The sequence below is a fragment of the Trichechus manatus genome, unplaced genomic scaffold (assembly GCF_000243295.1).
Source record: "Trichechus manatus latirostris isolate Lorelei unplaced genomic scaffold, TriManLat1.0 scaffold00039, whole genome shotgun sequence".
In the NCBI taxonomy this organism is placed as follows: Eukaryota; Metazoa; Chordata; class Mammalia; order Sirenia; family Trichechidae; genus Trichechus; species Trichechus manatus.
In genome coordinates this window covers 1,491,770-1,514,582 of record NW_004443975.1, presented here as the reverse complement: position 1 = coordinate 1,514,582, position 22,813 = coordinate 1,491,770, and the positions used below count along the sequence as shown (strand labels likewise).

The following is a 22,813-nucleotide window of genomic DNA, read 5'->3' as shown; positions in this document are numbered from 1 at the left end:
TCTCCCCCCATCCTGAGTAGGACATAAATTTCAGGAGAACAGGAATCTCTTTTGTCTTGCTCACTAACATATCTTCAGAGCCTAAAACACTGTGTGGCCCGTAGAATGAATTTGGTAAATAGTTGTAAACGAATTAACATTACCACTCAAAGCCATCTTTATTCTTTAAAGCTCTTTAAACTTTAAACAGATTAAAATAGTGAAAGAATATGAAGTCTTATTTTCTAAAGCATTCTATAAAGCAAACTATTAGGCCCTGTTAAATGTATAAAATAACAAGAGACGAATAATCAGAAGTAAGCTACTCCATAAACTGCATTAGTGAAATCCCCAAATCAGTAATCTTCACTGCTCTAATCATATGTGTAAATGGAGGGAGGAAAAGGAAGAGAAGGGGAGAAGGGATAAGGGATTAGATGTTTTTAGGGAAGAGAATAGTCGGGGGGGCTGGGAAGAGCACCAGTTATGAGCTTATTCCCACAGGGTATCCTATCTCGAAGGACAACTATCCTCAAGAGAACTGCTGGTTAGAAATTCTCTCAACAGCTATTTGCTGGAAATCAGCAGAGAGACTAATTAGCAGAAACTTCTCTCCCCACAGATAACTACATTCCTCCTCATTCCGCATAATACCTGAGTCTGCATAACTCCCTCTACAATGGTATCTCTTCGGGATTTTGAAGAAAATCTTTGACTCTATGCGTGCATACAATAAATGCACAGTTCAGTAACAGAATGGCTAGTCAAATATATGGAATAAAGTTTCTTCCTAGAGTACCTTTGATTTATTTGTTTTGTGTTCAGTTTAGGGGAGGGGTGAAGAGATAGCACAGAGTTAATGAAAAAACTAAGGAGGAAATGAAATCATATAAAGTTACTGCGTGTAATATTGAGAAATTTTCTTTATTTGTTGTTTGCTTTTCACTCTCCACTCCACTCCTAACTGCTCTCCAAACTAAGACGGCTGGAAGGGAGTTATTAGTCTAACATGAGGATGAGAGGAGGTGGGACATAAGAAGGAACCAGGTTAGTTGATTTCAAAAAGAGGAATATGATTACCCTATTTTTTTTTCAATTTATTCCAATTCCACATTTATTGACTGATAAAGCTGTTTACTTCTGCGCTTTAAAAGAAAAAAATGCAGTTAATTTTGGAAGTTTTAATCAAAAAGTAAGTGCTAGAGTTTGCCATTGTACTGCATCATAATTCAAACTTGCCAAATTGATGTGTTGTGATGGTTAAGATTGTGTGTCAACTTGACTGGGCCATGATTCTCAGTGTTTTAATGTAATCACTCTCATGACTGAATATACTGTGAGTAGCCAATCAGATGAAAGGGAGTCTCCTTGGGGGTGTGGCCCGCATCTGTATATAAGCAGACATTCTGGCTTTTTGCTCTCTCTGGATCCTGTGGCTGCTTCCTGTTGTCTCATCTCCCGTTCTTGGGACTTGAGCTGTCAGCTTATCTGCCGAACCTGGGATTCATTGATCTGCACAGCCTGTGAGTGGGAGCCCTGCTCTCTGACCTGCCGATCTTGGGGTTGCCAGCTTCTGTGGCTGTGTGACTTGGGAGAGGCCTCTACCCTGATACCCTGATCCACGGACTTGGGACGTTCTAGCCTCTACAATCATGTGAGCTGTTTCCTTGATATAATCTATATATATATATATATATATATATATATTTATACACTTTACTGGTTTTGCTTCTCTAGAGAACCCAGCCTAAGACATGTGTCTTCTAGAAAATAGCTTTACAACACTTTTATCCTATGATAATCCTCAAGTCATGGCTCTACAATAACATACACCTCTCAGAGGGGAGAAGGGGAAAAAATTCAAATACCCAATTCTTCCCATAAGAGTAAAAGATCTCCCTAGTATTGATGGCTCAATGGTAGAATTATTGTCTTCCATGAGGGAGACCATCAATGTACCTCACGTGCAGCCACCACCTGTCCATCAGTGGAGGCTCTGAGCAGGTTTCAGCGGAGCTTCCAGACTAATAGGAAACCCTGGTGGCATAGTAGTTAAGTGCTACAGCTGCTAACCAAAGGGCTGTCAGTTCAAATCCACCAGGCACTCCTTGGAAACTCTATGGGGCAGTTCTACTTTGTCCTATAGGGTCGCTATGAGTTGGAATTGACTTGACAGCAATGAGTTTGGTTTTTGTTTGTTTGTTTGTTTCCAGACTAAGATGGACTAAGGGGGAAGAAAGGCCTGGCAATCTACTTCTGAAAATCAGCCAACAAAAACCCTATGGATCACAATGTCTGATCAGCAATCGATCATGGAGCTGGCACAGGACCGGGCAGTGCTTCATTTCAATGCGCATGGAGTTGCCATGAGTTGGGGGCTGACTCAAAAGCAGCTAACAACAATAACAACAGCAATGATTATCTGCCATGTCATTAAGAAAAAATTACAGCAGGAAAAAAACAATCAAAAGTAAATCTTAAGGCAGCTTCACAAGTCACAGCACATCCTGCAGTATCTTCTTTCAAATGGGAAGTATCAAGAAGATCTTACAATATTTTAGGGTACTACTGATTTATTTTCCTAATTCTGAAGAGAGATCAAGAAAGACCACAGATTGTAATGGGTAAAGAAGAGGAAGAAGAAAAACAGGCAAATATATATACTTTATTATTTACTATCGAACTTGATCTCAGCCAGGGCTCATTTTCATTGTCCTTCAAAAGTCATCATTATTTCACTCCTTCATAAACAGTATGTGTATTCAAAACGGCTGATGCAGAGAAGCAATGGAACAAATGTAACTAACCCATATGGGAGAGAACCCATTACTCTGCCCACACAACTGAGCCAACCAGACCTTATGAGAAATTCATATGCGAGAATTCTTACAGATCTGGTTTTTAGATGTATACTCGTTACAACCAATGTCACAAATGTACCACATACCTGAGAAAGATTAGCAATACTCTGGCTTGAAAATGAAAATCCAGCTGTGCTGATATTCGTTATGAATTATGAATATGCCTTTTGAATTACTGTTCCGCAGTATTAACTCTCTTGGTGAATGGGAGCTGGGGGAGAAAGCAGACAATGCTGCTTCATGTCAATATTTAGTACATAAATGAGTTATGAACTCACTGTAATCACATCCTAGGACCATGGAAACCTGGGGCCCACAGGGAACAATAATCTTGCCCTATGGATTTGCATCTGAAAGAATGTTTATGCACCAGCAAAGTCACAAATACTGACTTAGCACAACTTTAAAATCATCACCAATTAAAACAGGCTAGAAAATTGTTTAAGAGTAGCTGTCTGTTTAAAAAAAAAAAAAAGGAGGCTTGTTAAACATAGGGAAATAATTAAGAATACCCTAGTAAAATGAAGACATAGCCATACTGAGCTGCAGAGTGTTTGAGGGGGAGGAAGGCAGTATCACAACACTGTTTTTTTAAATTATAGAATGATTGGGGAGACACACATCACAGCTGCTCTTTCTACTGCAAAATGCCTTACAGGCAGAAGCAAATTCTCCTACTTACATCAAACGGAGTTGAACTTGACTGGGCATTCTGATTACACGGTTCCCTGAAGCAGTCACTAAAAGGAAGCAGAAGGCCCATGGCAATGATCCGGGAGCAAAACTTCTCTGCTTCTTCTGGTGGAGCGTTCTCCTGCTGGCTGAACAACTTCTCCAGCAGAGTTCGCCCTGCGGAGGAAACACAGTCATCAGGAGAGAGCACTGGCAGATCACCTGGCTCCCAACACTCCCAGAGGAGAGGAGCCTGGTAAACACAGTGAGGGAGCAACACCGTTTCCAAGGCTACTGATGTGCGCAGAGAGGAACCTCTCAAACCCAGAGAACACTGCGCCCTGGGGCCTGAGATGCCACACGTGAAAGGGCAGACCTGGTTTGCTCTGCCATTCTCAAAAATACCTCCTGCACCGGGAGAGAATGGACCACATTATAGGTTGTACATCATCTGTCTGAAGAAGCCCCCTATCCTTTTGGATTTAAATGGTCATCTTCCTCCTTTGTATTTAGCCTGGATATAGTTCCCTGAAGACGTAGTTAGTAACCCAGCGTTCCACCATTTGCACTAAGAAATCTCACTGGCTTGCATTCCCAGCCTCAAGCATGGTGATGGGGAGGGGCAGGGAATGGGGACACGGGAAGGCAGGCAAAGGAACAAACCCCTGAGAAGGGAAGAGAGCTGGTCAGCAAAACAAAAGTTGCCCTGAAGAGGAGAAAGACTGAAACTCAAAATTTTCTCAGATGCCCCTCAGAAACATAAACTCTAGGGTAGGTCCAGCCTTACATCTTGTATTATTTCCTTAAAAGTGACAAGAGAAGAGAGACACAGGGAGAAGAGTGCACTGGCTGAGGGCCGCGGAGGCCCTGGCTCCACCTAGGCCAGTGGTGCTCTGTCCTGGCTGTACTTTAGAATCACCTGGGGAGACGGAGCCGGGTATCGGTGTTTCATGAGTCACCAGGCGATCGATTCTAATGTCAGCCAGGGTTGACAGCCATGGGTCCAGTCCCTAATCTGTTCAGGACACTACCAGCTCTCTAACCTTCAGAAATTGAATTCAGCTTGTTTGCCAGTCATAAAATACAGTAGAGGAAATAGAAAATCTCTAGGGTCCCTTCCAGAATCACAACTGTTCCCTCATTTCTGCCCTCCTCCAGACTTCTCCAGAAAAGCCTTCAATGACCCCTTACACACCCTCCTGGCACCCTTCCATAGCGCCTTTGTGTAATTCGTCATTTTAAATCAAGGATTAGTTGTGAAACTTAGTTGTTTTATGTCTACCTACCTCACTAAACTCACCAACTGTCTGTCAGTTTTTGCAGTGTGATGGATCACCTTTGTGTAGCCTTTCTAGCCATGGTCTTACAACTCCCACCCAAGTGACTGGGTGGGACTGCGTGATAGTAACTGTGGCCACCAAAGGGATTGGTCAGTTTTGCCATCCCACTGGGCTTGAAAGGAGCCATTCCAGAAGTGGGAAATAGAGGATTCCCACCACCACCGAGGAAGAAGAGCCAGGAGCAGAGAGCACATCCTTTGGACACAGGACCCCTGTGCTGAGAAGCTCCTGGACCCAAGAAACAAAAGGTAAGCTGTAACACTGAAGACAGCAAGAAGTGGTGGCAGAGAAACAGCAGCAAGAGAGACCAGCAGGACAGACCACACAGTGGGCTTCCAGGCCCACGGAGCAAGAACGCTGAGCGTCTTTGGGCAGAGGCAGAGGGCCAGGGAGAGGCGTGCCTGTGAGCACAGCTGGGAAGAAGGCTGTCCTGATGGAAGAACTGTATCCTGAGCATTCCTCAGCCTGAACTGTAACCTGTTACTTCCCTAATAAACCCCATAATCCTGAGTATTGTCTGTGAGTTCTGTGTGACCATTACAATGAATTATCAAACCCAGCAGAGAAGTAGAGAATGCTATGGGAGGGACAGTTTGGTATCAGAATTGGTAGAGATGGTGGAGAGAAGAGGCATGTCTGACCTCTACCTCACAGGAATCAGCCTTGGGCTGTTGATCTTGATTCTCCTTCCCCCAGAGAAGTTAGAGGAGGTCAGACATCGCCCTCATGCCACTTTTACAGTTTTTCATACTGTGGTGGCTTGCGTGTTGGTAAGATGCTGGAAGCTGTGCCACCAGTATTTCAAATACAAGCAGGGCCACGTATGGTGGACAGTTTTCAGCAGCGCTTGGAGACTAAGACAAACTAGGAAGAAAGGCCTGGTGATCTACTTCTGAAAATTAGCCATTGAAAATCCTATAGATCACAACAGAATATTTTCTGATACAGTGCTGGAAGATGAGCCTCCTAGGTTGGAAGGCACTCAGAATACACAGCGGCTGCAACAGTGGACTCGAGCATACCAACAATCATGAAGATGGTGCAGGACTGGGATACATTTTGTTCTGTGGTACATGGCATCGTCATGAGTTCGAGCCAACTCGACAGCAGCAAACAACCACAACCTTACTGGAACAGAAGCTCCCTGATGGCCAGCATATATCCTCCCAATCTGGCCCTTTGCACATAAGAAGCATCGATAAATATTTCCAAATGAATACAGTGCTGTGATTCTGTGACAAAAATTTATTTACTTCATAGTAAAAACTGAAAAATGAAATATCGTTTTACACGAAGGGTATACTTTTTCTGTAAAGGGTCAAATAATAAATATTTCATACTTTTAGGGCCACCAAAGGTCTCTATTGCATATTCTTTTTGTTTTTTAGTTTTGGTTTTTGTTTTTTAAGAACTGTAAACATATAAAAACCATTCTTAGCTCAGGGCTGTGCAAAAGCAGGCTCAGGTCTGTGAGTTATAAAAACTAAATTTCCAAACACGTAAATGTTAAATTCTTTCAGGGCACTAACCAGTTGCCATTGAGTCAACTCCAACTCCTTGCCATTTTCTTGCCTCTTCCTGTTTGTGAAACAATAAAACCAAAACTAGCTGCAGTCTAACTGATTCTGACTCATGGCAACCCCGTGTGTGTCAGAGTAGAACTGTGCTCTATAGGATTTTCAATGGCTGATTTTTCAAAAGTAGATCGCCCGGACTTTATTTAGAGGAGCCTCTGGGTGGGCTTGAACCACCAACCTTTTGGTTAAACAGCCAGATGCATTCACTTTTGCACCACCCAGGGACTCCCTTAAAATACCAACCAGAAGCCACTGAGTTGATTCCAACCCATGGTGACCCCATGTCTGTCAGAGTAGATCTGTGTTCCATAGGGTTTTCGATGGCTGGTTTTATTAACCTCAAAATCTGTCTCTGATATTAGGTGTGCCAAGCAGAGCAAAAGAGGCCTGTCTGCTATCCCTATTCCTTCAGGTCATTAGAGAATATACATTGGTCTCCTAGGACATTTTTTAGGGGAAATATTTTTTTTCCTACAAAACTGAGTTTGCCTGCACCTAAGTAGAACTGAACACCTAGGAAACCATATCCCTCAATTCTCAAGTGATTAATTATCCTAACAGTATATCCACTGTACGTATCTTATGGAATGACTGAAAATAGCCATGAAACTAGTTATTTCCTATAATGTAGATATTGTATATGACAAAAAATAAGGGAGACAGGATCTTGCATGTGTGTGAATACGTGAATGAGTGAATGTGTATATCACACCAAAAATTATCAAAGGGATTACTGAACAGTGTGTGGAAGAGGAGGAAGTATGAGCCCCTGTAACTCCAGTTCTTTGATGAGCAAACGCTCCTAAATCCTTAATCCAGGGTTTCTCAACCACAGAACTACTAACATCTTGGGCCAGGTAATTCTTTACTGTGGAGGCTCCCCTATTCATTGTAGGATGCTTAGCAGCATCCCTAGCTACTAGATGCCAGTAGCACACCCTTACCCCCAGCTGTTATTGTTTTTGGGTGCCATTGAGTAGTTTTGAACTCATAGCAACTCCACATGACAGAACAGAACTGTCCATGGAGTTTTCTAGGCTATAACCTTTACAGAGAGGAGCCTTGCTGGTGCAGTGGTTAAGTGCTTGGCTGCTAACCGAAAAGTTGGCAGTTCGAACCCACCAGCCGCTTCATGGGAGAAAGATGCAGCAGTCTGCTTCGGTAAAGATTTACAGCCTTGGAAACCCGATGGGGCAGTTCGACTCTGTCCTATAGGGTCACTATGGGTCAGAGGGCAATGGGGTTTTTGGTAATCTTTACAGAAGTAAATCATCAAGTCTTTCTCCCGGAAAGCCGCTGGGTGGGTTCAAACTGCCAACCTTTTGGTTAGCAGTTGAGGAGTGCTTAACCATTTGTATCCTCCACTGTAACCACCAAAAGTGTCTCCAGACATTGCCAAGGGTCCCCTGGGGGAAAAGATCACCTAGGCTGAAAACCACTGCCATAACCTCTCTCTGGATGGAGCTTCACCCTCCTTGCATTAACAGCACCCGGCTGCCCCTAATGATATCCCACGCCTGCAGTCCTTTCAGGTGGGGTCATTTCATGTCTAAGCCCACATATTTTGGGGAAAAAAAGTGGGTGGGTGTTTTTCTTGATCCACACAAATACTTTCAAATGAGTTATTCTCCTTCAAAACCATCAGCTGCTTTGAAACTCCTGCCATTTGGCTTGACCACCTGCCATCCTTCTGCTTTCTGTCATTCACTTACCTCCTGTCATTCCCTTCAATCACTATACTTCACCACCTGAGTCCCTGCCCTGTCCTGCTTTCCACAACTACTTCTATCATCATTCTTCATGATTCTGACATCCATATGGATGATCAAAACAACACCCAGGTAGATTACTCACAGGAGACCTTGATTCCTTGCCTCCAGCCAACATTTCCTTCACCCCATATTAGTCACCCATTCCCAAGCTCATAGCCTCAAGTTTGTCATCATCGGAATCTGTACCACCTCCAGAATCTCAATTTCAGAGCTTACTCCAAACCTTCCATTTTGTTCTCTTCCCCCACAGAGTAAAATCAAACTCCCCACCATGACTAAAGAGCTCCCTGACCACCTTGCACCTCTTACCCTGCTCCCTCAGTCCACTAGCCTACTGGCCTTCTATTTCTTGAGCACACTGAGCTCATTCTCGCCTGGAAGCCTTTGCCCTAGAACATTTTTCTCTCAGATACTTGAATGACTCACTCCTTCTTTTAATTCAGGTCTCTTGCTCAACTGTCACTTCCACTGAGAGAATTTCCTGACCATTCTTTCTAAAATAGCATACTCTGTCTCTCTTTTTCCCATTATTCCCCTTTATTTTTCTTGAGAGAGCTTAGCAACTGAATATATATATGTTTGCGGTCTGTCTCCTCCTCCTGGAATGTCAACTCCATCTTAGCAGACTCTGCTGTTTGGTCATCACCTGATACCCAGTGCCTAGAAGAGTGCCTGGCACAGAGCAGGTGATCAATTAATTTTTTTGATCACCAATCAAAAATCAGTCAATATACAGTAAAACCTGCGAAAGCCAGAACCTGCATAAGGCAGAAACCTGTCAGAGAAGGGAAGCGCAAACATTCTCCACCAAAATAAACGATGGAAAAGTGGTAAGACTGCACCGTCAGAGGTGGAAAACTTGCGAGACCTGGAAAAACAAGGCAGTCCCATCAGTTCTGGCTCTCATATGTTTCACTGTATGTACAAATGCCTGAGTGAACCATGTAATCCCTGACCACTACCTTCTACTCTTTCAGCTCTTACTTTAGAATCCCCTCTAAAAATCCATCCATCACATGGACCTTGAATCAGTTTGCTTTACCACTGTCACGTGATCCATCACCTGTGTCCTGTCTTCACTTCCTTCCTTACCAGCTTAAATTCAATGTTCCACCATTATAATTAAATCTCTGCAAACACTTAAGCTCCCTCACCCCTCTCTCCCTCTATCACACTTGCCTGGTAAAAGCACACCTTGTTCCAGTCTAGCCATCCACCTTCTCTCTGCCTGCACCTGAGCAACATTGTGAAAGAAAGATATAGGTTGACTGTTTTCACTCTATCATCAGGAGACTAAATCTGAATCAGGTTCAACATTGCTCTGAAGTCTCATCTAAACTCCCAATCTCCAATAAAATTTTATTTTTCTTCCTCCCTTAACCCACTCACTCCAATAATGAAATAACGATTTTTCTCAAATAATTTACTGAAAAAGTCGACGAATCTGACCTGCTGCCGCCAAGTCAATTCTGACTTACAGCAATCCTATAGGATAGAGTAGAACTGCCCCATAGTGTTTCCAAGGAGTGGGTGGTGGATTTGAACTAACCTTTTCGTTAGTAGCCCCAGCACACCGTAGCTCTTAACCACTGCACCAATAAAATGCCTCCAGCTATGCCCATCTTCTCAGCCTTCTTTCTCTTGATAGAAGTAGGTCCTGCTCCAAACCAAAAGTAAGTTCTTCCCCAGGTATTCCAGGTCACATTCCTTGTTATATGCTCAGAACTTTACTTATTCAGTTATCTCTCCTCTCTTCTGAATCGCCAACGTCTCTCTCTTTACTGGACATTCCCACTATCACACAAAAACACTTTAAAGATTTTTTTTAATTAAAAAAAAAAAAACTCCCTTGAATTCACATAATTTCCCACCCCTAGGACTCCTACATCTTGAAACACTTTCCTTTCCTCTTCATGACATATACTGCCCTATTTTTCTCTACCTCACTGGTCATTTTATCTCCGTCCTCTTTGCTGGCTTTTCCACCCAACACGTAAACGTATGAGGGCTTCAGGGCTCACCCTATGGCCTACTCTCTCATGTCTTTTTGTATGCTCTTCCTATAATCTTACTCAGTTTCTAAACACCTCTCTCCTTGAAACTGGGCAGGCCGTGGTGACTGTATCAACTAACAGAGTATGGCAGAAGTGATGCCATACTTGGACACAGTACACATAGCAGCTACGTGAACTCTAAACACTCTACTGTTGCAGGAAGATGGAGAAGATGGAATTCAAAGAACCAGCAAACCTCCAGTGAATTTACCAGTTTTTTCCTCAGATCTCCTTCAACCTGGACTCAAAGCCCCCTGAAGCCCAGATGCAGTTATCGGCACAAACAGAGAAAGCATAGGGGGAAATACTGCAATTTATGTCACTGATCTCTAAAAATTCATGCCCTTTGACTCAGGAATTCAACTTCTGAGGGTATATCCTAGGTAAATATTCAGAGGTATATTCAAAAAATTATGCATAACATGATTATTGGGAGGATTAAATGAGATAATACATGCAAAGTGCTTAGCACAGTTCCTGGTACAATAATAAATGGATTATCAATAGTAAAAAAAAAAATTGAAAAAACTAAAATGTCCAACAACAAAGACATAATTTAAAAAATTACGGTTTTATACACATGATGACTAACTATGCAGCTGTTAAAAATCATGCTATTACAAAAAGAAAAATAACCCAACTGATTTAGACATATTGAATATATAAAAAGGAGGAAGAAAAATAAATCTCATTATCTATCACTGCAGAATGCTAAAGCACCAATCATCACTGATTTAAAAAAAAAGACTTAATGGGAATTAATTATATAAACAATGAAGCATTTATCTTGCCTTTCCAACCTGAACTATATTTCAGGGTAACAACATGCATCTAGTGAAGAAAGGAAAAGTGTTTCAATTAAGAAAAATTTCAAGCAAAAAATGCAAAAGGAATGCCAGAATTAGAAAGTCATCATTTTGTAATCCCTAATGAAATAACTGGTTCACCTGATGAATAACAAATAGATGAGAAAGCCATTAGAGAAAAGGTCACTTGAAAATTTACAAAGAAGAGATCAAGCTGTCATCCCCAAACCCACTGATCATTCACAGCTTCAAGACAAGTGAGAAAGGCAGACATGGTGGGCCTCCTGGTGTGGCAGATTACAAAGCACACAGCACCACCTATCAAGCATGCTTGCCTTCCCCAACCTCTAAAAAAAAAAGAATCGAGCATGAATGTAATCATGTATTTGGATCTAACTTCCAGTCTAAGGTATCAGAAAGTTCTGAAAATGGATTAGCTAACAGATAATATTAAACAACTATTTCTATTTGTATTTGATATAGTAATGGCACTGCGCATATGTCATGGACTGAACTGTGTCCCCAAAAAATGTCTATAAACTTGGCTAGGCCATGATTCCTAGTATTGTGTGACTGTCCACCATATTGTCCTCTGATGTGATTTTTTCCTATGTGTTAATGAGATGGAATTAGTGGCAGTTATGTTAATGAGGCAGGACTCAATCTACAAGATTAGATTGTGTCTTAAACCAATCTCTTTTGAGATATAAACGAGAGAAGTGAGCAGAGAGACAAGGGAACATCATACCACCAAGAAAGCAGTGCCAAGAGTAGAGCGTGTTCTTCGGACCGGGGGTTCCTGTGCGGAGAAGCTCCTAGACCAGGGGAAGGTTGATGATAAGGACATTCCCCCAGAGCCGATAGAGAAAGAAAGACTTCCCCTGGAGCTGACACCCTGAATTTGGACTTCTAGACTGTGAGAGAATAAATTTATGTTTGTTAAAGCCATCCACTTGTGGTATTTCTGTTACAGCAGCACTAGATGATGAAGACAGGCATATTTTTTTAAATGTCCTTTTTTGAGATGCATACTGAAATATTTGAAGTAAAACATGATGTCTAGAACTTGTTTTAAACTATTCCTCAAAAAAGAGGATGTCAAGGGAAGGGGTAGATGAAACTTGTGTGGCAAAATATTGATAATAACTCAAACTGGGTGATGGGTAATGGGGCTTTATTGTACCTCTATTTTGTATATGTTTGAAATTTTTATAATAAAAATTTTCAATCATGTATTAAAAAGGTTTAATTACATGGGAAAATGTCACAAACATCTCATGAAATAATCAAGACTACAAAGTTAAATAAACTATTTTCCAAATTTTGTAAAAACAATAGACATGAATCTAGTTTATTATCAAGTCAAATCATTGTGGTAGAAACATGAAAAGTTTTTGTTTTTCCTAGGAACTACACTCCAGATGGGCTATAATGAACTCCCTTTCAGACCAGGGAATGTAATTTGACTGGATGGTGAGGAGATGACAAAGACATGAACTTCTGTTTTTGTTCCCACAATTGATGACTAGGGATTTAATCAGGACACACTGACCCACTCCATAAAATTCCTTGAGTCTAAACTGGAGAATGGGCTGACCTGAAGCCTCCTAAACCCAACCAAGCACTACTTAACTACACAAACTAGCTGGAACCAGGAAACAGAAGACCCCAGGTTCCCTCTGGCACCCCCTCCCCTGAACCTGCCCCCACACAAACACACAGTTCAGAGTACCCTCCAACTCCTGGTCCCTGACTCCACTCTTAGTCAAACACCTGCTTCCAGACTGAGAGGCATTGATGACACCATCAAATGAAAATAGCTAGCCCTAAAGTATGAAGAGCCAGCTATTGAAACCTTCACTTAATATTTTCACGTGTTTATCTAATCAACATTACCTACTGCGCTCTTACTATGTGCAAAGCTGCTCTAAGTTAATTTGCCAAAACCCCGTTTGCTAAAGGATCTATTGGAGAAAAACTGCCCTGCTGGTCGGCAGCAGCCACTGCACAGCAGGGACTGGCAAGTGCTGTCTGCTCAGAGGGACAGGGTCAGCCAGGGAAGCCCCAGGAGCATGCACTGCCTCTGAGTTATTTATCAGCAAAACACAGATGGGATCACCCAAGCGGGAAGAGTTAGCTTCTGCCATGGCCTAGGGAACCGAGGAGTAGAAGCACTGCAGTAGCTCTGAAACTTGAGAAAATTCTCAAAAGCTTATAAAAATCATCTTCTACAGCACCGATTGCTATAAACTTTATACACATATATAAGCAAGATTCTGGTGAAACTTCTGGTGGAAAAAAAATACATATATTAAATATGCAGGAGTCCCCGGGTGGTGCAAATGCTTGGCTGCTAACTGAAAGATTGGAGGTTGGAGTCCGCCCAGAGTCACCTTGAAAGAAAGGCCTGGCAATCTACTTATGAAAAATCAGCCATCGAAAACCCTATGGAGCACAACTCTACTGACACACATGGGTCGCCATGAGTCAGAACACACTTGATGACAACTATTTTTATAAATACATATAATATGTATATATTTTATATATATACTTGTGTGTGTATGTGTGGCACAAATGGTTTGAGCCCATCTACTAATCTAAATGTTGGCAGTTTGAACCAACCCAGCAGCACCTCAGAAGAAAGGCCTAGGAATCTTCTTCCATAAAGATCACAGCCAAGAAAACCCTATGGAGCAATTCTACTCTGTAATACATGGGGGCACCATGAGTCAGGACCAACTCAAAGGCAATGGGTTTGGGTGTTTTTGGATGTATAAGCAAAGTTCAAGGGCACAAGAGGGGCAACATTGCTCAGGCTATCCCTTTCTCCTCCCCAACCTTCCTCCACCTCCACCTCCATGCCCTCCCCTCAAAAAAAAAAAAAAAAAACAAGTAAGACAGGCAGTCTTCCTGTCCTTCTAATCCAGCCTCTAAATGCCATTTTATAAATTAGGAAATCTAGGCCTAGGGAGGTTAGGTGTCTTCTCCAAGGTCACTCTATTTTTATCTAGTAGATCCGTCTCATTTATCACATACATTTTATCTAATGTATACCAAATCAAAAACCAAATCCATCATCGCTGAGTGGATTCCAACTCATAGCAACCCTATAGGACAGAGTAGAACTGCCCTATAGGGTTTCCAAGGAGTGGCTGGTGGATTCAAACTGCCAACCTTTTGGTTAGCAGCTGAGCTCTTAACCATTACGCCACTGTATAGCCTGAAGAAATCCAGAAGAGTAAACTCATAGATAATTCTTTTATTTTTTATAGAAAAATGTTCCTTACTTTCAGCCTATTCTTTTCCACTGTATTTACATGAAATCTATCCGTATCCCTAGACTCATGAAGGGCATCCAGGCGAAGAAGCATGGAATAGTAGCTATGAACATAAGCCATGGAGGCAGACTGAATTGGTCTATAACCTGATTCTACCATTTTTCTAGCTATGGCCTCAGGCAAGTTACTCAGCCTCCCTTAAACCTCAGTTTCCTCACCTATAAACTGGAAATAATCATCTACATTACCTCCTAGAATTGTTGTAAGAATTAAGTGAAATAATGTCTGTAACAGCCTTAACACAGTGCTCAATAAACAGCAAGTGCTCAGTAAACCATACAGTTCAAAGACTATACTTTTAGATGAGATGATAATTAACAATTTAGGTCAACTTAAAGAATGGAAATCACAAGTAAACAATGGAATCATAAGAAAGCACCCGTAATCTAAAGCCTACTTCTAAAAACATTTGAAAGATGAATTAGTAAACAAGGTGATCACAGATTAAAATCTCTCTGCTCACTAAGTTAATTTCTTTTTTAGGGGGGACATTCAGTGGATTTTAATTATATCAAAAAGTAATATATAAGACCCTACTTGTTAGAATTTCTAACCTCTGTGAAAAAAGCTTGCATTATTTCTTTTACTATATTTATTAAATTCATGTTAAAAATAATATTCATTAATCAATGTCACTGAAGTATACACGTAGAAATTGTTGAACTGGTGTATGTTTTGCTGTGTATGTTTTCAACAACAATAAAATAATATTTATTCACAACAACAACGACAGTCAGGAGATTTATTAGTGATTAACTAATATTTTCCAATGATATCTGCAATAAAGCCCCCTTCCTCCTCTCACGTGTACTTACACACCCTAGTTAAATAAAGAGTAAAGCATGTGGGATCAGCTTTGCAGTCATACACTATCCACAAACACTCCTTTTACATTGCTAAGCAAAAACCAGAGGGCTGAATAAACACAGAAACAAAAGCTAGAGAAGAAGTAGAGAGGAAAAGAGGAAAATTTACAATCACAACCAACGCAGAGACCCTCCTGCATACAAGCAATGGAGAAATCAAACAATTAGTCTCTGCACTGAAGAGTTCTATTGGTCTCCTGACAAATCACACTGTTAAGAGCAGAAAAACTTTTCACTGAACAGAGCTACCCAATATAAAAAAGGCATTTTCATATCTACCATCAGCTTTGAGCCCCTTTTAGCTCCTTGAAGTAAGCAGAGTAAGAGTATATCATCACCATTTCAAAGAAAATAACCAAGGAATGAAAAGGTTAAAGAGTCGGCCTGAGGTTGTGAGGCCGGAAAGTAGCAGAGCCAAAAGGGGATGCATACCCGTTCTCCTAATTTTTATTCCAGGGATCTTCTACTTCTGAGTCAGCCAGCAACTCTGGGAAAAGCTTCTCACCAACATTCTGAATTAAGATATAAAAGAAACAGACCATGCGGTCCGCGCTCTGCAGGGGCTAACAACCTAGTTAGAAAGGCCAAAAGCCCTAGAAGGAACAGTTAAAAAGCAGTCTGCAGGTAGTCTCCGACTTACAATGTATTCGAGTTATAAGGAACCACACTTATGACCTTCCCTTTTTTTTTTTTTTGGTATCATTAGTAATGTGTACTACATACAATGTTGTAGCACATAATTTGCTCATGTTATCATTCTCATGCCAACCCCCAAAGACAAAGATTCTATTTATAAAGATACTGATAATAAAAGGCAATGTTAATGAAAACTTAACAAAAAAAAATAGAGGTGTCTGACTTAAGTCAGAACCAGCTTACGATGGAGTCATCAGAACGGAACCCCCTCGTAAGTAGGGGACTACTAGTATTTGGAACACACTGTCTTAACTAAGGAGCAGCAGTGGACCAGTGGTTAAGGGCTTGGCTGCTAATCAAAAGGTTGGCAGTTCAAATCTACTCACCAGTCACTCCTTGGAAACCCTATGGGGCAGTTAGTTCTACTCTGTCCTACAGTCACTGTGAGTCAGAATCCACACAATGACATCGGGTTTGGTATTTTGGTTTGTCTTAACTAAAGGGAGCCCTGGTGGTGCAGTGGTTAAACAATCAGGTGCAAACTGAAAGGTCAGCTGAAACCCATCAGCCACTTCCATAAAGATTATAGCCTTGGAAACCCTATGGGGCAGCTCTACTGTGTCTTACAGGGTCACTATAGGGTCCAGCTATGAGTCGGAATCGACTCAACATGATGGGTTTTTTATATGTTATATAAAATGTGAATTTGATAGAAGTCTCATTGTATCAAACTTTAGTCTTACAGCTTTCGTTCTGTTGTACATAGGGTCGCTATGAGTCAAAATCGACTCCCTGGCACCTAACAACAATGACAATCTTACAGTTCAAACATATCTAGCAAATAGACTGCCCCTAAAATCCCATAGCAATTGAAATAATAGGTAAATGAGGTTGTCAACAAGCAAAGCTATAATTAGACATTAATAATGGTTGCTTGAGTTTACGATGTCAGTGAATACAGAAATATCACAAATTATGTATCTCATACACTGGTGACCTATGCCGGCTAAGGAACAAAAAACATCAATAAGAAAGGCCAATGATGATCAAACAGAAATTAACATGTCTATTTTCAGATGCAAAATTGGCCAGATGATGCCATAAAACATAGATGACAATGACTAGCCACTACTTTTCAGAACCTATGATAGACTATGGATTTCTTTGGTATTTTTGCTTCAAAAGCTATTAAAACAAATCAAGGCTTAAAGGAAAAGATATATATACAGATGTCAGAATGAAAATGCTTTAAAAGAAAAAGGAAATCTATTAAATTAAATGCATAAAAGTCAATCTAATAAATAGCAGCTTCTAAAATACCCCTGGAAGAAGACAGTTTTACACATTTAAAGCAATCTCATTAAAAAGAGTTGGTCATGAAGACCATAGCTTCTGCTCTTACTTTTCAAGTCAAACATCATTGAATCTTCTGGTTGGAAGGAATGTTAGTGGTCAAGTTCAGCCCCTCGAGTGCTGTGACCACCCCAATAGATCTTCATCCAATCTGTCTGAACATCTCCAGTGATAGAGAAATCGCTCCTCTCAAGACCACCTATTCCAAGGCTGGACATTCTGTAAGGGACAAACCTCCCTTACATTGAGTTGAATCATATGAACTGTTAGCAAACCCAGCTCCTTCATCCGGAATGCATCCAATTTTTTCTTTGAATATAAATTTCGTTTCAAGTTTGTCCCTGTAGTCAATGGGAAGCCACTGAGTAATTTTGAGAAGAAAATAAACATCCTCCTGGAAAGGAGGGGCTGAGTGTTTTTAAACATATTTTGGAGTTGTATTTTAACAGGCTTTCATGACTGACTGGATATGGGAAGGAGGAAGGATGATGAGGTAGCTTGGTTAACTTGCAGACCACCTATGTTTCTGGCTTAAGAAACCAAACGAAGGGTTGTGTCAGATGGTATTACCATCCACCAAGGCAGGTGATACATAAGGGATCAGGCTGGGATGGGAGGAAATATAAATTCAGTTTGGAACTATTTCTATATCCATATAAATATCTTAAAAAGGCAATAGGAAATTTGTAATTCACATGAGATATAAGAATCATTCAGATCAGAAATTTGAATTTGGAATTTTCAGCATGCATGGTAAGGATTTCCCAGGGTGGATATAAGGATGGACTAAATATGAAACCTGAGGATAAAACAGTATTTATAGTTTGATTGAAGAAGAGGACCACGGAAAGGTCTTCATGCAAAAGGCCATCCAGGGAGAAGGATGTAATGTAAAATACGGGATGGGTGTTATCTCTAATTGAATAGCATATTAGACAGTAGATAAAATACTTTTGAAGTACTTTTAATAATTTGATTTCTATGAATGGTAAATGTAAGACACTCCAAGAAATTAAAATGTTAATAATATCTCTGGATTTTAGGATTGGGACCCCCCAAAGACAGCATGAAACATTCACAAAAGCTCATCATACACTAGGCCAAAAAGGAAGGCTGCTACCAGCCACACCAGTTGAACAGAATCATCACTAGACCTCTGCTTACACTGTCAAGAAAAATTCCGATGCGTCCTCAGCTATGCTTGCAAGTGGAAACAATGGAAGTCAGTCGTAGGCCTGGTTTAGCTATTCCAAATCTGGCACAAATTCAGCTGACTAGCCAAACCTGAATCATTATCTAGAACACAACCTGCAAGGGATCCTGAGAAACGTCACTGTTAGATTTCTGACATCTAAAGTAAGGAAAGAAGGCCAGAAGGAGGCTTGGTGCCAATCCATCCAATCTCTACCATTGGTAATAGAAATAATATTTAGAATATACAAGAAAAATCAGGAAACCATATAGAAAAATGTACAAAGGATATGAACAGGCAATTAGAAGGGTAAATTCAAATAGTTAATGAAAAACATACAAAGATTTTCTAAAATCTATTGGTCATCAGATAAATACAAAGTAAAGAGAAAAAATGAGATACCACTTTACCTCACTGGATTGGTGAAAATTAGAGAACTGGATAATGCCAATTTGCTATGCTAATAGAGCATAAATTGGGGAAGACATTCAGGGAAACTAATCTGGCAGTACTTAGACAAATTAAGTAAACGCTGATTTTATGATCTAGCAACCCCACTCCTGAATATACATCCCAGAGAAATTCTCACATGGGACCCTATATGGGAATATTCACCACAGTGTTGTCTGTGGTAGCAGGGGCCTACAGGAATTTAGGTAATTCCCATCACTATGCAAATGCTTAAACAAAACGTGGGGAATGCACCCAGAAACACTGCACTGTACAACTCTAGGGGCCATTATTCGCATACAATAAAAGGTGAATGGTGCCCCCTGGTGTTGTATAACCCAGCAGTACTCTCACTCTTTGGAATAAGATATAGCAGTAAGAAGCAATGAGTAAGAAGCGATGAACTAGACAGTCACCTAGAAAATTTTATAATTTTTTCCCAAAGGCTGCTGAGTCCCCTCTCCAAAAAAAAAGAGCAACAGAATACAGTCTACAGAACAGAGTGTTTATAGAAACTGAAACTAAACATACACAGAAAAACTACATACTTTACAATAATGTATATTTTCAAGGATACCTATTAGACACAAAAAAGCAGTTTCCTATGTCAATGAGGGGAATCAGAATAGGGAATGAAGATACAGGGAATAAATAAAACAAGGACAAAATGAAGAGTTCTGCATGGACCAATGACTGGAATGGATCATGAATTGAAGACTATGAGTAAATGGATTCTTTCTCCTGAGGACCAGAAAGAGAGAATCAAAAATACCTAAAACTACAGAGAGAACATGAGATACCTGAAGAATGACAAGCATTTAAGGCAGGGTGAGAGATGGTAGAGATTGATCAACAAGGTGGCAAAACTAGACAGCATTCCATATTAAAGAAGTTAAACTTCAGTCTTGAGGCAATAGTCACCAAAATGTTTCTAAACTGGGATCGACCAGCATAGATTTGTATCTTAAGTAGTTTACTTTCTTGCATGGTGGAGAAGGGACTGGAGTAGAACCAGCCACGGGCCGCTAGAATGTTGAGGAGGCTGTGGACAGTTATCTGAACTAGGAAGGGTAGAGGCAGTGGGAATAGAAATTAGAAGACATTAAAGAGCTAGTTAAGAAAATAATAGGCAAAATGTAAAGAATTAACTGGGTGTCAAGTATGAGAAGGATGGAGGAAACAAGGATTGTAGCAAGACTGGATGTTGGTGCTGACTGGGAAACCCAGGAGGAGGGTGTTTAGCAGGCAGGGAAACTGGTGGGTCTAGTTTTACACACAATCTGTACATAGATCAAGAGGCAGTCGTTCGAACAGAACAAAGCGATACTGTGTGGCTTAAAGTCAGGAAAGGTGTGCATCAGGGTTGTGTCCTTTCACCATACCTATTCAATCTGTACGCTGAGCAAATAATCCGAGAAACTGGACTGTAAAGAATGGGGCATCATGATGGATTACACCTCAACATAAAGAAAACAAAAATCCTCACAACTGGACCAATAAGCAACATCATGATAAATGGAGAAAAGATTGAAGTTGTTAAGGATTTCGTTTTACCTGGATCCACAATCATTTTACCTGGATCCACAATCAACACCCATGGAAGCAGCAGTCAAGAAATCAAAAGACACATTGCACTGGGCAAATGTGCTGCAAAAGACATCACCTTGAACACTAAAGTGTGCCTTTCCGAAGCCATGATGTTTTCAATCACCTCACATGCACGTGAAAGCTGGCCGATGAAAAAGCAAGGCTGAAGAAGAACTGATGCCTTTGAATTGTGGTGTTGGAGGAGACTATTGAGTATACCATGGACTGCCAAAAGAATGAACAAATCTGTCTTGGAAAAAGTACAACTAGAATGTTCCTTAGAAGCAAGGATGACAAGACTATATCTCACATACTTTGAACATGTTTTCAGGATGGATCAGTACCTGGAGAAGGACATCATGTTTGGTAAAGTAGAGGGTCAGCGAAAAATAGGAAGACCCTCAACAAGACGGATTGACACAGTGGCTGCAACAATGGGCTTAAGCATAACAATGATCATGAGGATGGCGCAGGACTGGGCAATGTTTCGTTCTGTTGTACACAGGGCCGCTATGAGTTGGAACTGATGCAATGGCACCTAACAACAACAGTTTTACACACTGAAATCTCCTGGACCTGTATGATTTCTAAGTGAGATGTACCTGTTGCTCAGGAGAGAGATACACGCTAGAGATTCGAAGTCAGCAGACTATTGGTGACTGAAGTTGGTAACTGAAGACAAGAGAGTAGATAGGAAGGAAAGTGGTCACTCAAACTCAGGGATTTGGCCTAAAGCTAAACCTAAGGTTGCATACCCAGCCTTAATTATCCCACAGATGATGGTTGTGCAAATGATCTGTGGATTTAGAATCAAATAAGGCTCCTTAGAGAAATAATCCAAGTCAGAGATTGAAGGCTTCTAGGATCACTTTCTCACTTATATCACACATTCAGCCCAGTCAAATGTCCCTCCGCCTACACTGTTGTTAGCTGCCATCCAATCACAGTTGTGATCCAGAGTTTTCATCGGCTGATTTTTTCAGAAGTAGACCATCAGGCCTTTCCTCCTGGAAGAAAGAAAGGGTTCAGTGTGGAAGCTCTAGTGAAACCTGTTCAGCATCACAGCAAAACACAAGCCTCCACCGACAACGAGTGGTGGCTGTGCATTAAGTGCACTGGCCAGGAATAGATCCTGGGTCTCTGGCATGGAAGGCGACTGTTCTACCACTGAACCACCACTGTCTCCACCATCTACATTATTGCAGTTCTTCTTCAACTTGATACGCCCACCCCTTAAATACAACAGAGTAAACACATATCAGGGTTTTTCTAAAAATAGAGACTGATCAAACTCTGTATCTTGAAATAAACTGCAAGGATACTAGCCAGACATTTTACACACACACACACACTCCCCACCCCAAAGCCATTTAACCAAAGTAGCAGTGCAAGGGCAGTAAAGTATAATTATCTTGCAGAAGAACATCTCCGGTTGCTGCAAAATGCCAACACCTCCCATAGAGAATTCACATATCTTACCCTCTCCAAATAGGCAAGTGTTGGTGTCTAGCTTTTAAAAAGAAAAAAAGGGAGACAGCAATTACCTACAAGTATAGAGATTAAAAAATGAGTTGCAAAGATTATCCCTATTGTTAATGCATTGCTTTTATTATTCTTTCAAAAGCTATGACTTTCATGTAAACACTGAAGGGAATCACTGCTTGTAAAATTTCTACAGAGATTCAAACTCATTTATCTGGAATCCTGAAATAGCGCTATTCTAGTCCATTTGTTTCTTAATGGGCTAAAGCAAGCTGCACTTATTTAAGGCCAAAAAAACCCCAAAAACCCACTGCCGTAGAGTCAATTCTGACTCACAGCAACCTTACAGGACAGTAGAACTGCCCCATTGGGTTTCCAAGTCTATAATCTTTATAAAAGCTGACTGCCACATCTTTCTCCCACAGAGTGGCTAGTGGGTTTGAACCGCCGACCTTGTGGTTAGCAGCCGAGCACGTAACCGCTGTGCTACCAGGGCTCCTTTAAGGCCAAAAACACTTAAAAAAAAAAAAAAAGGGTAAAAATTCTAGAAGCTTTCAAAACCTCTTATTCTTCTTGTCTTTAAAAATTCTTTAATGTCACTGCATAGTTCTAAATAGACTACCACAGACTTATAAAAATTATTTGAGTAAGCCTATATACAAAAGTAGGGGGGAGTTCCGGCAAAATGGCACTCTAGGCAGAAGCACCACGCCGTCCCTCCACAGCAAAGATCCGAAAAACTAAGCCAAACAGAGAATACAACAATCCTGAAACCCTAAAACATCAAATGAAGAGATAAAGAACTCAGCCAAGCACCAAATGGAGTGAGAATACTGACAGAGAAC

General features: G+C 40.9%; 1 protein-coding gene across 1 annotated transcript in view; it reads right to left on the bottom strand.

The window, feature by feature from the left end:
• The window catches only part of FMN2 (formin 2), a 437,381-nt gene that overhangs the window by 394,031 nt on the left and 20,537 nt on the right, over window positions 1-22,813 (bottom strand). The window contains exon 2 of the mRNA XM_023730863.1: window positions 3,523-3,689. Coding sequence (XP_023586631.1) covers window positions 3,523-3,689 — 167 coding nt within the window. The remainder of the gene's footprint in view (window positions 1-3,522; window positions 3,690-22,813) is intronic.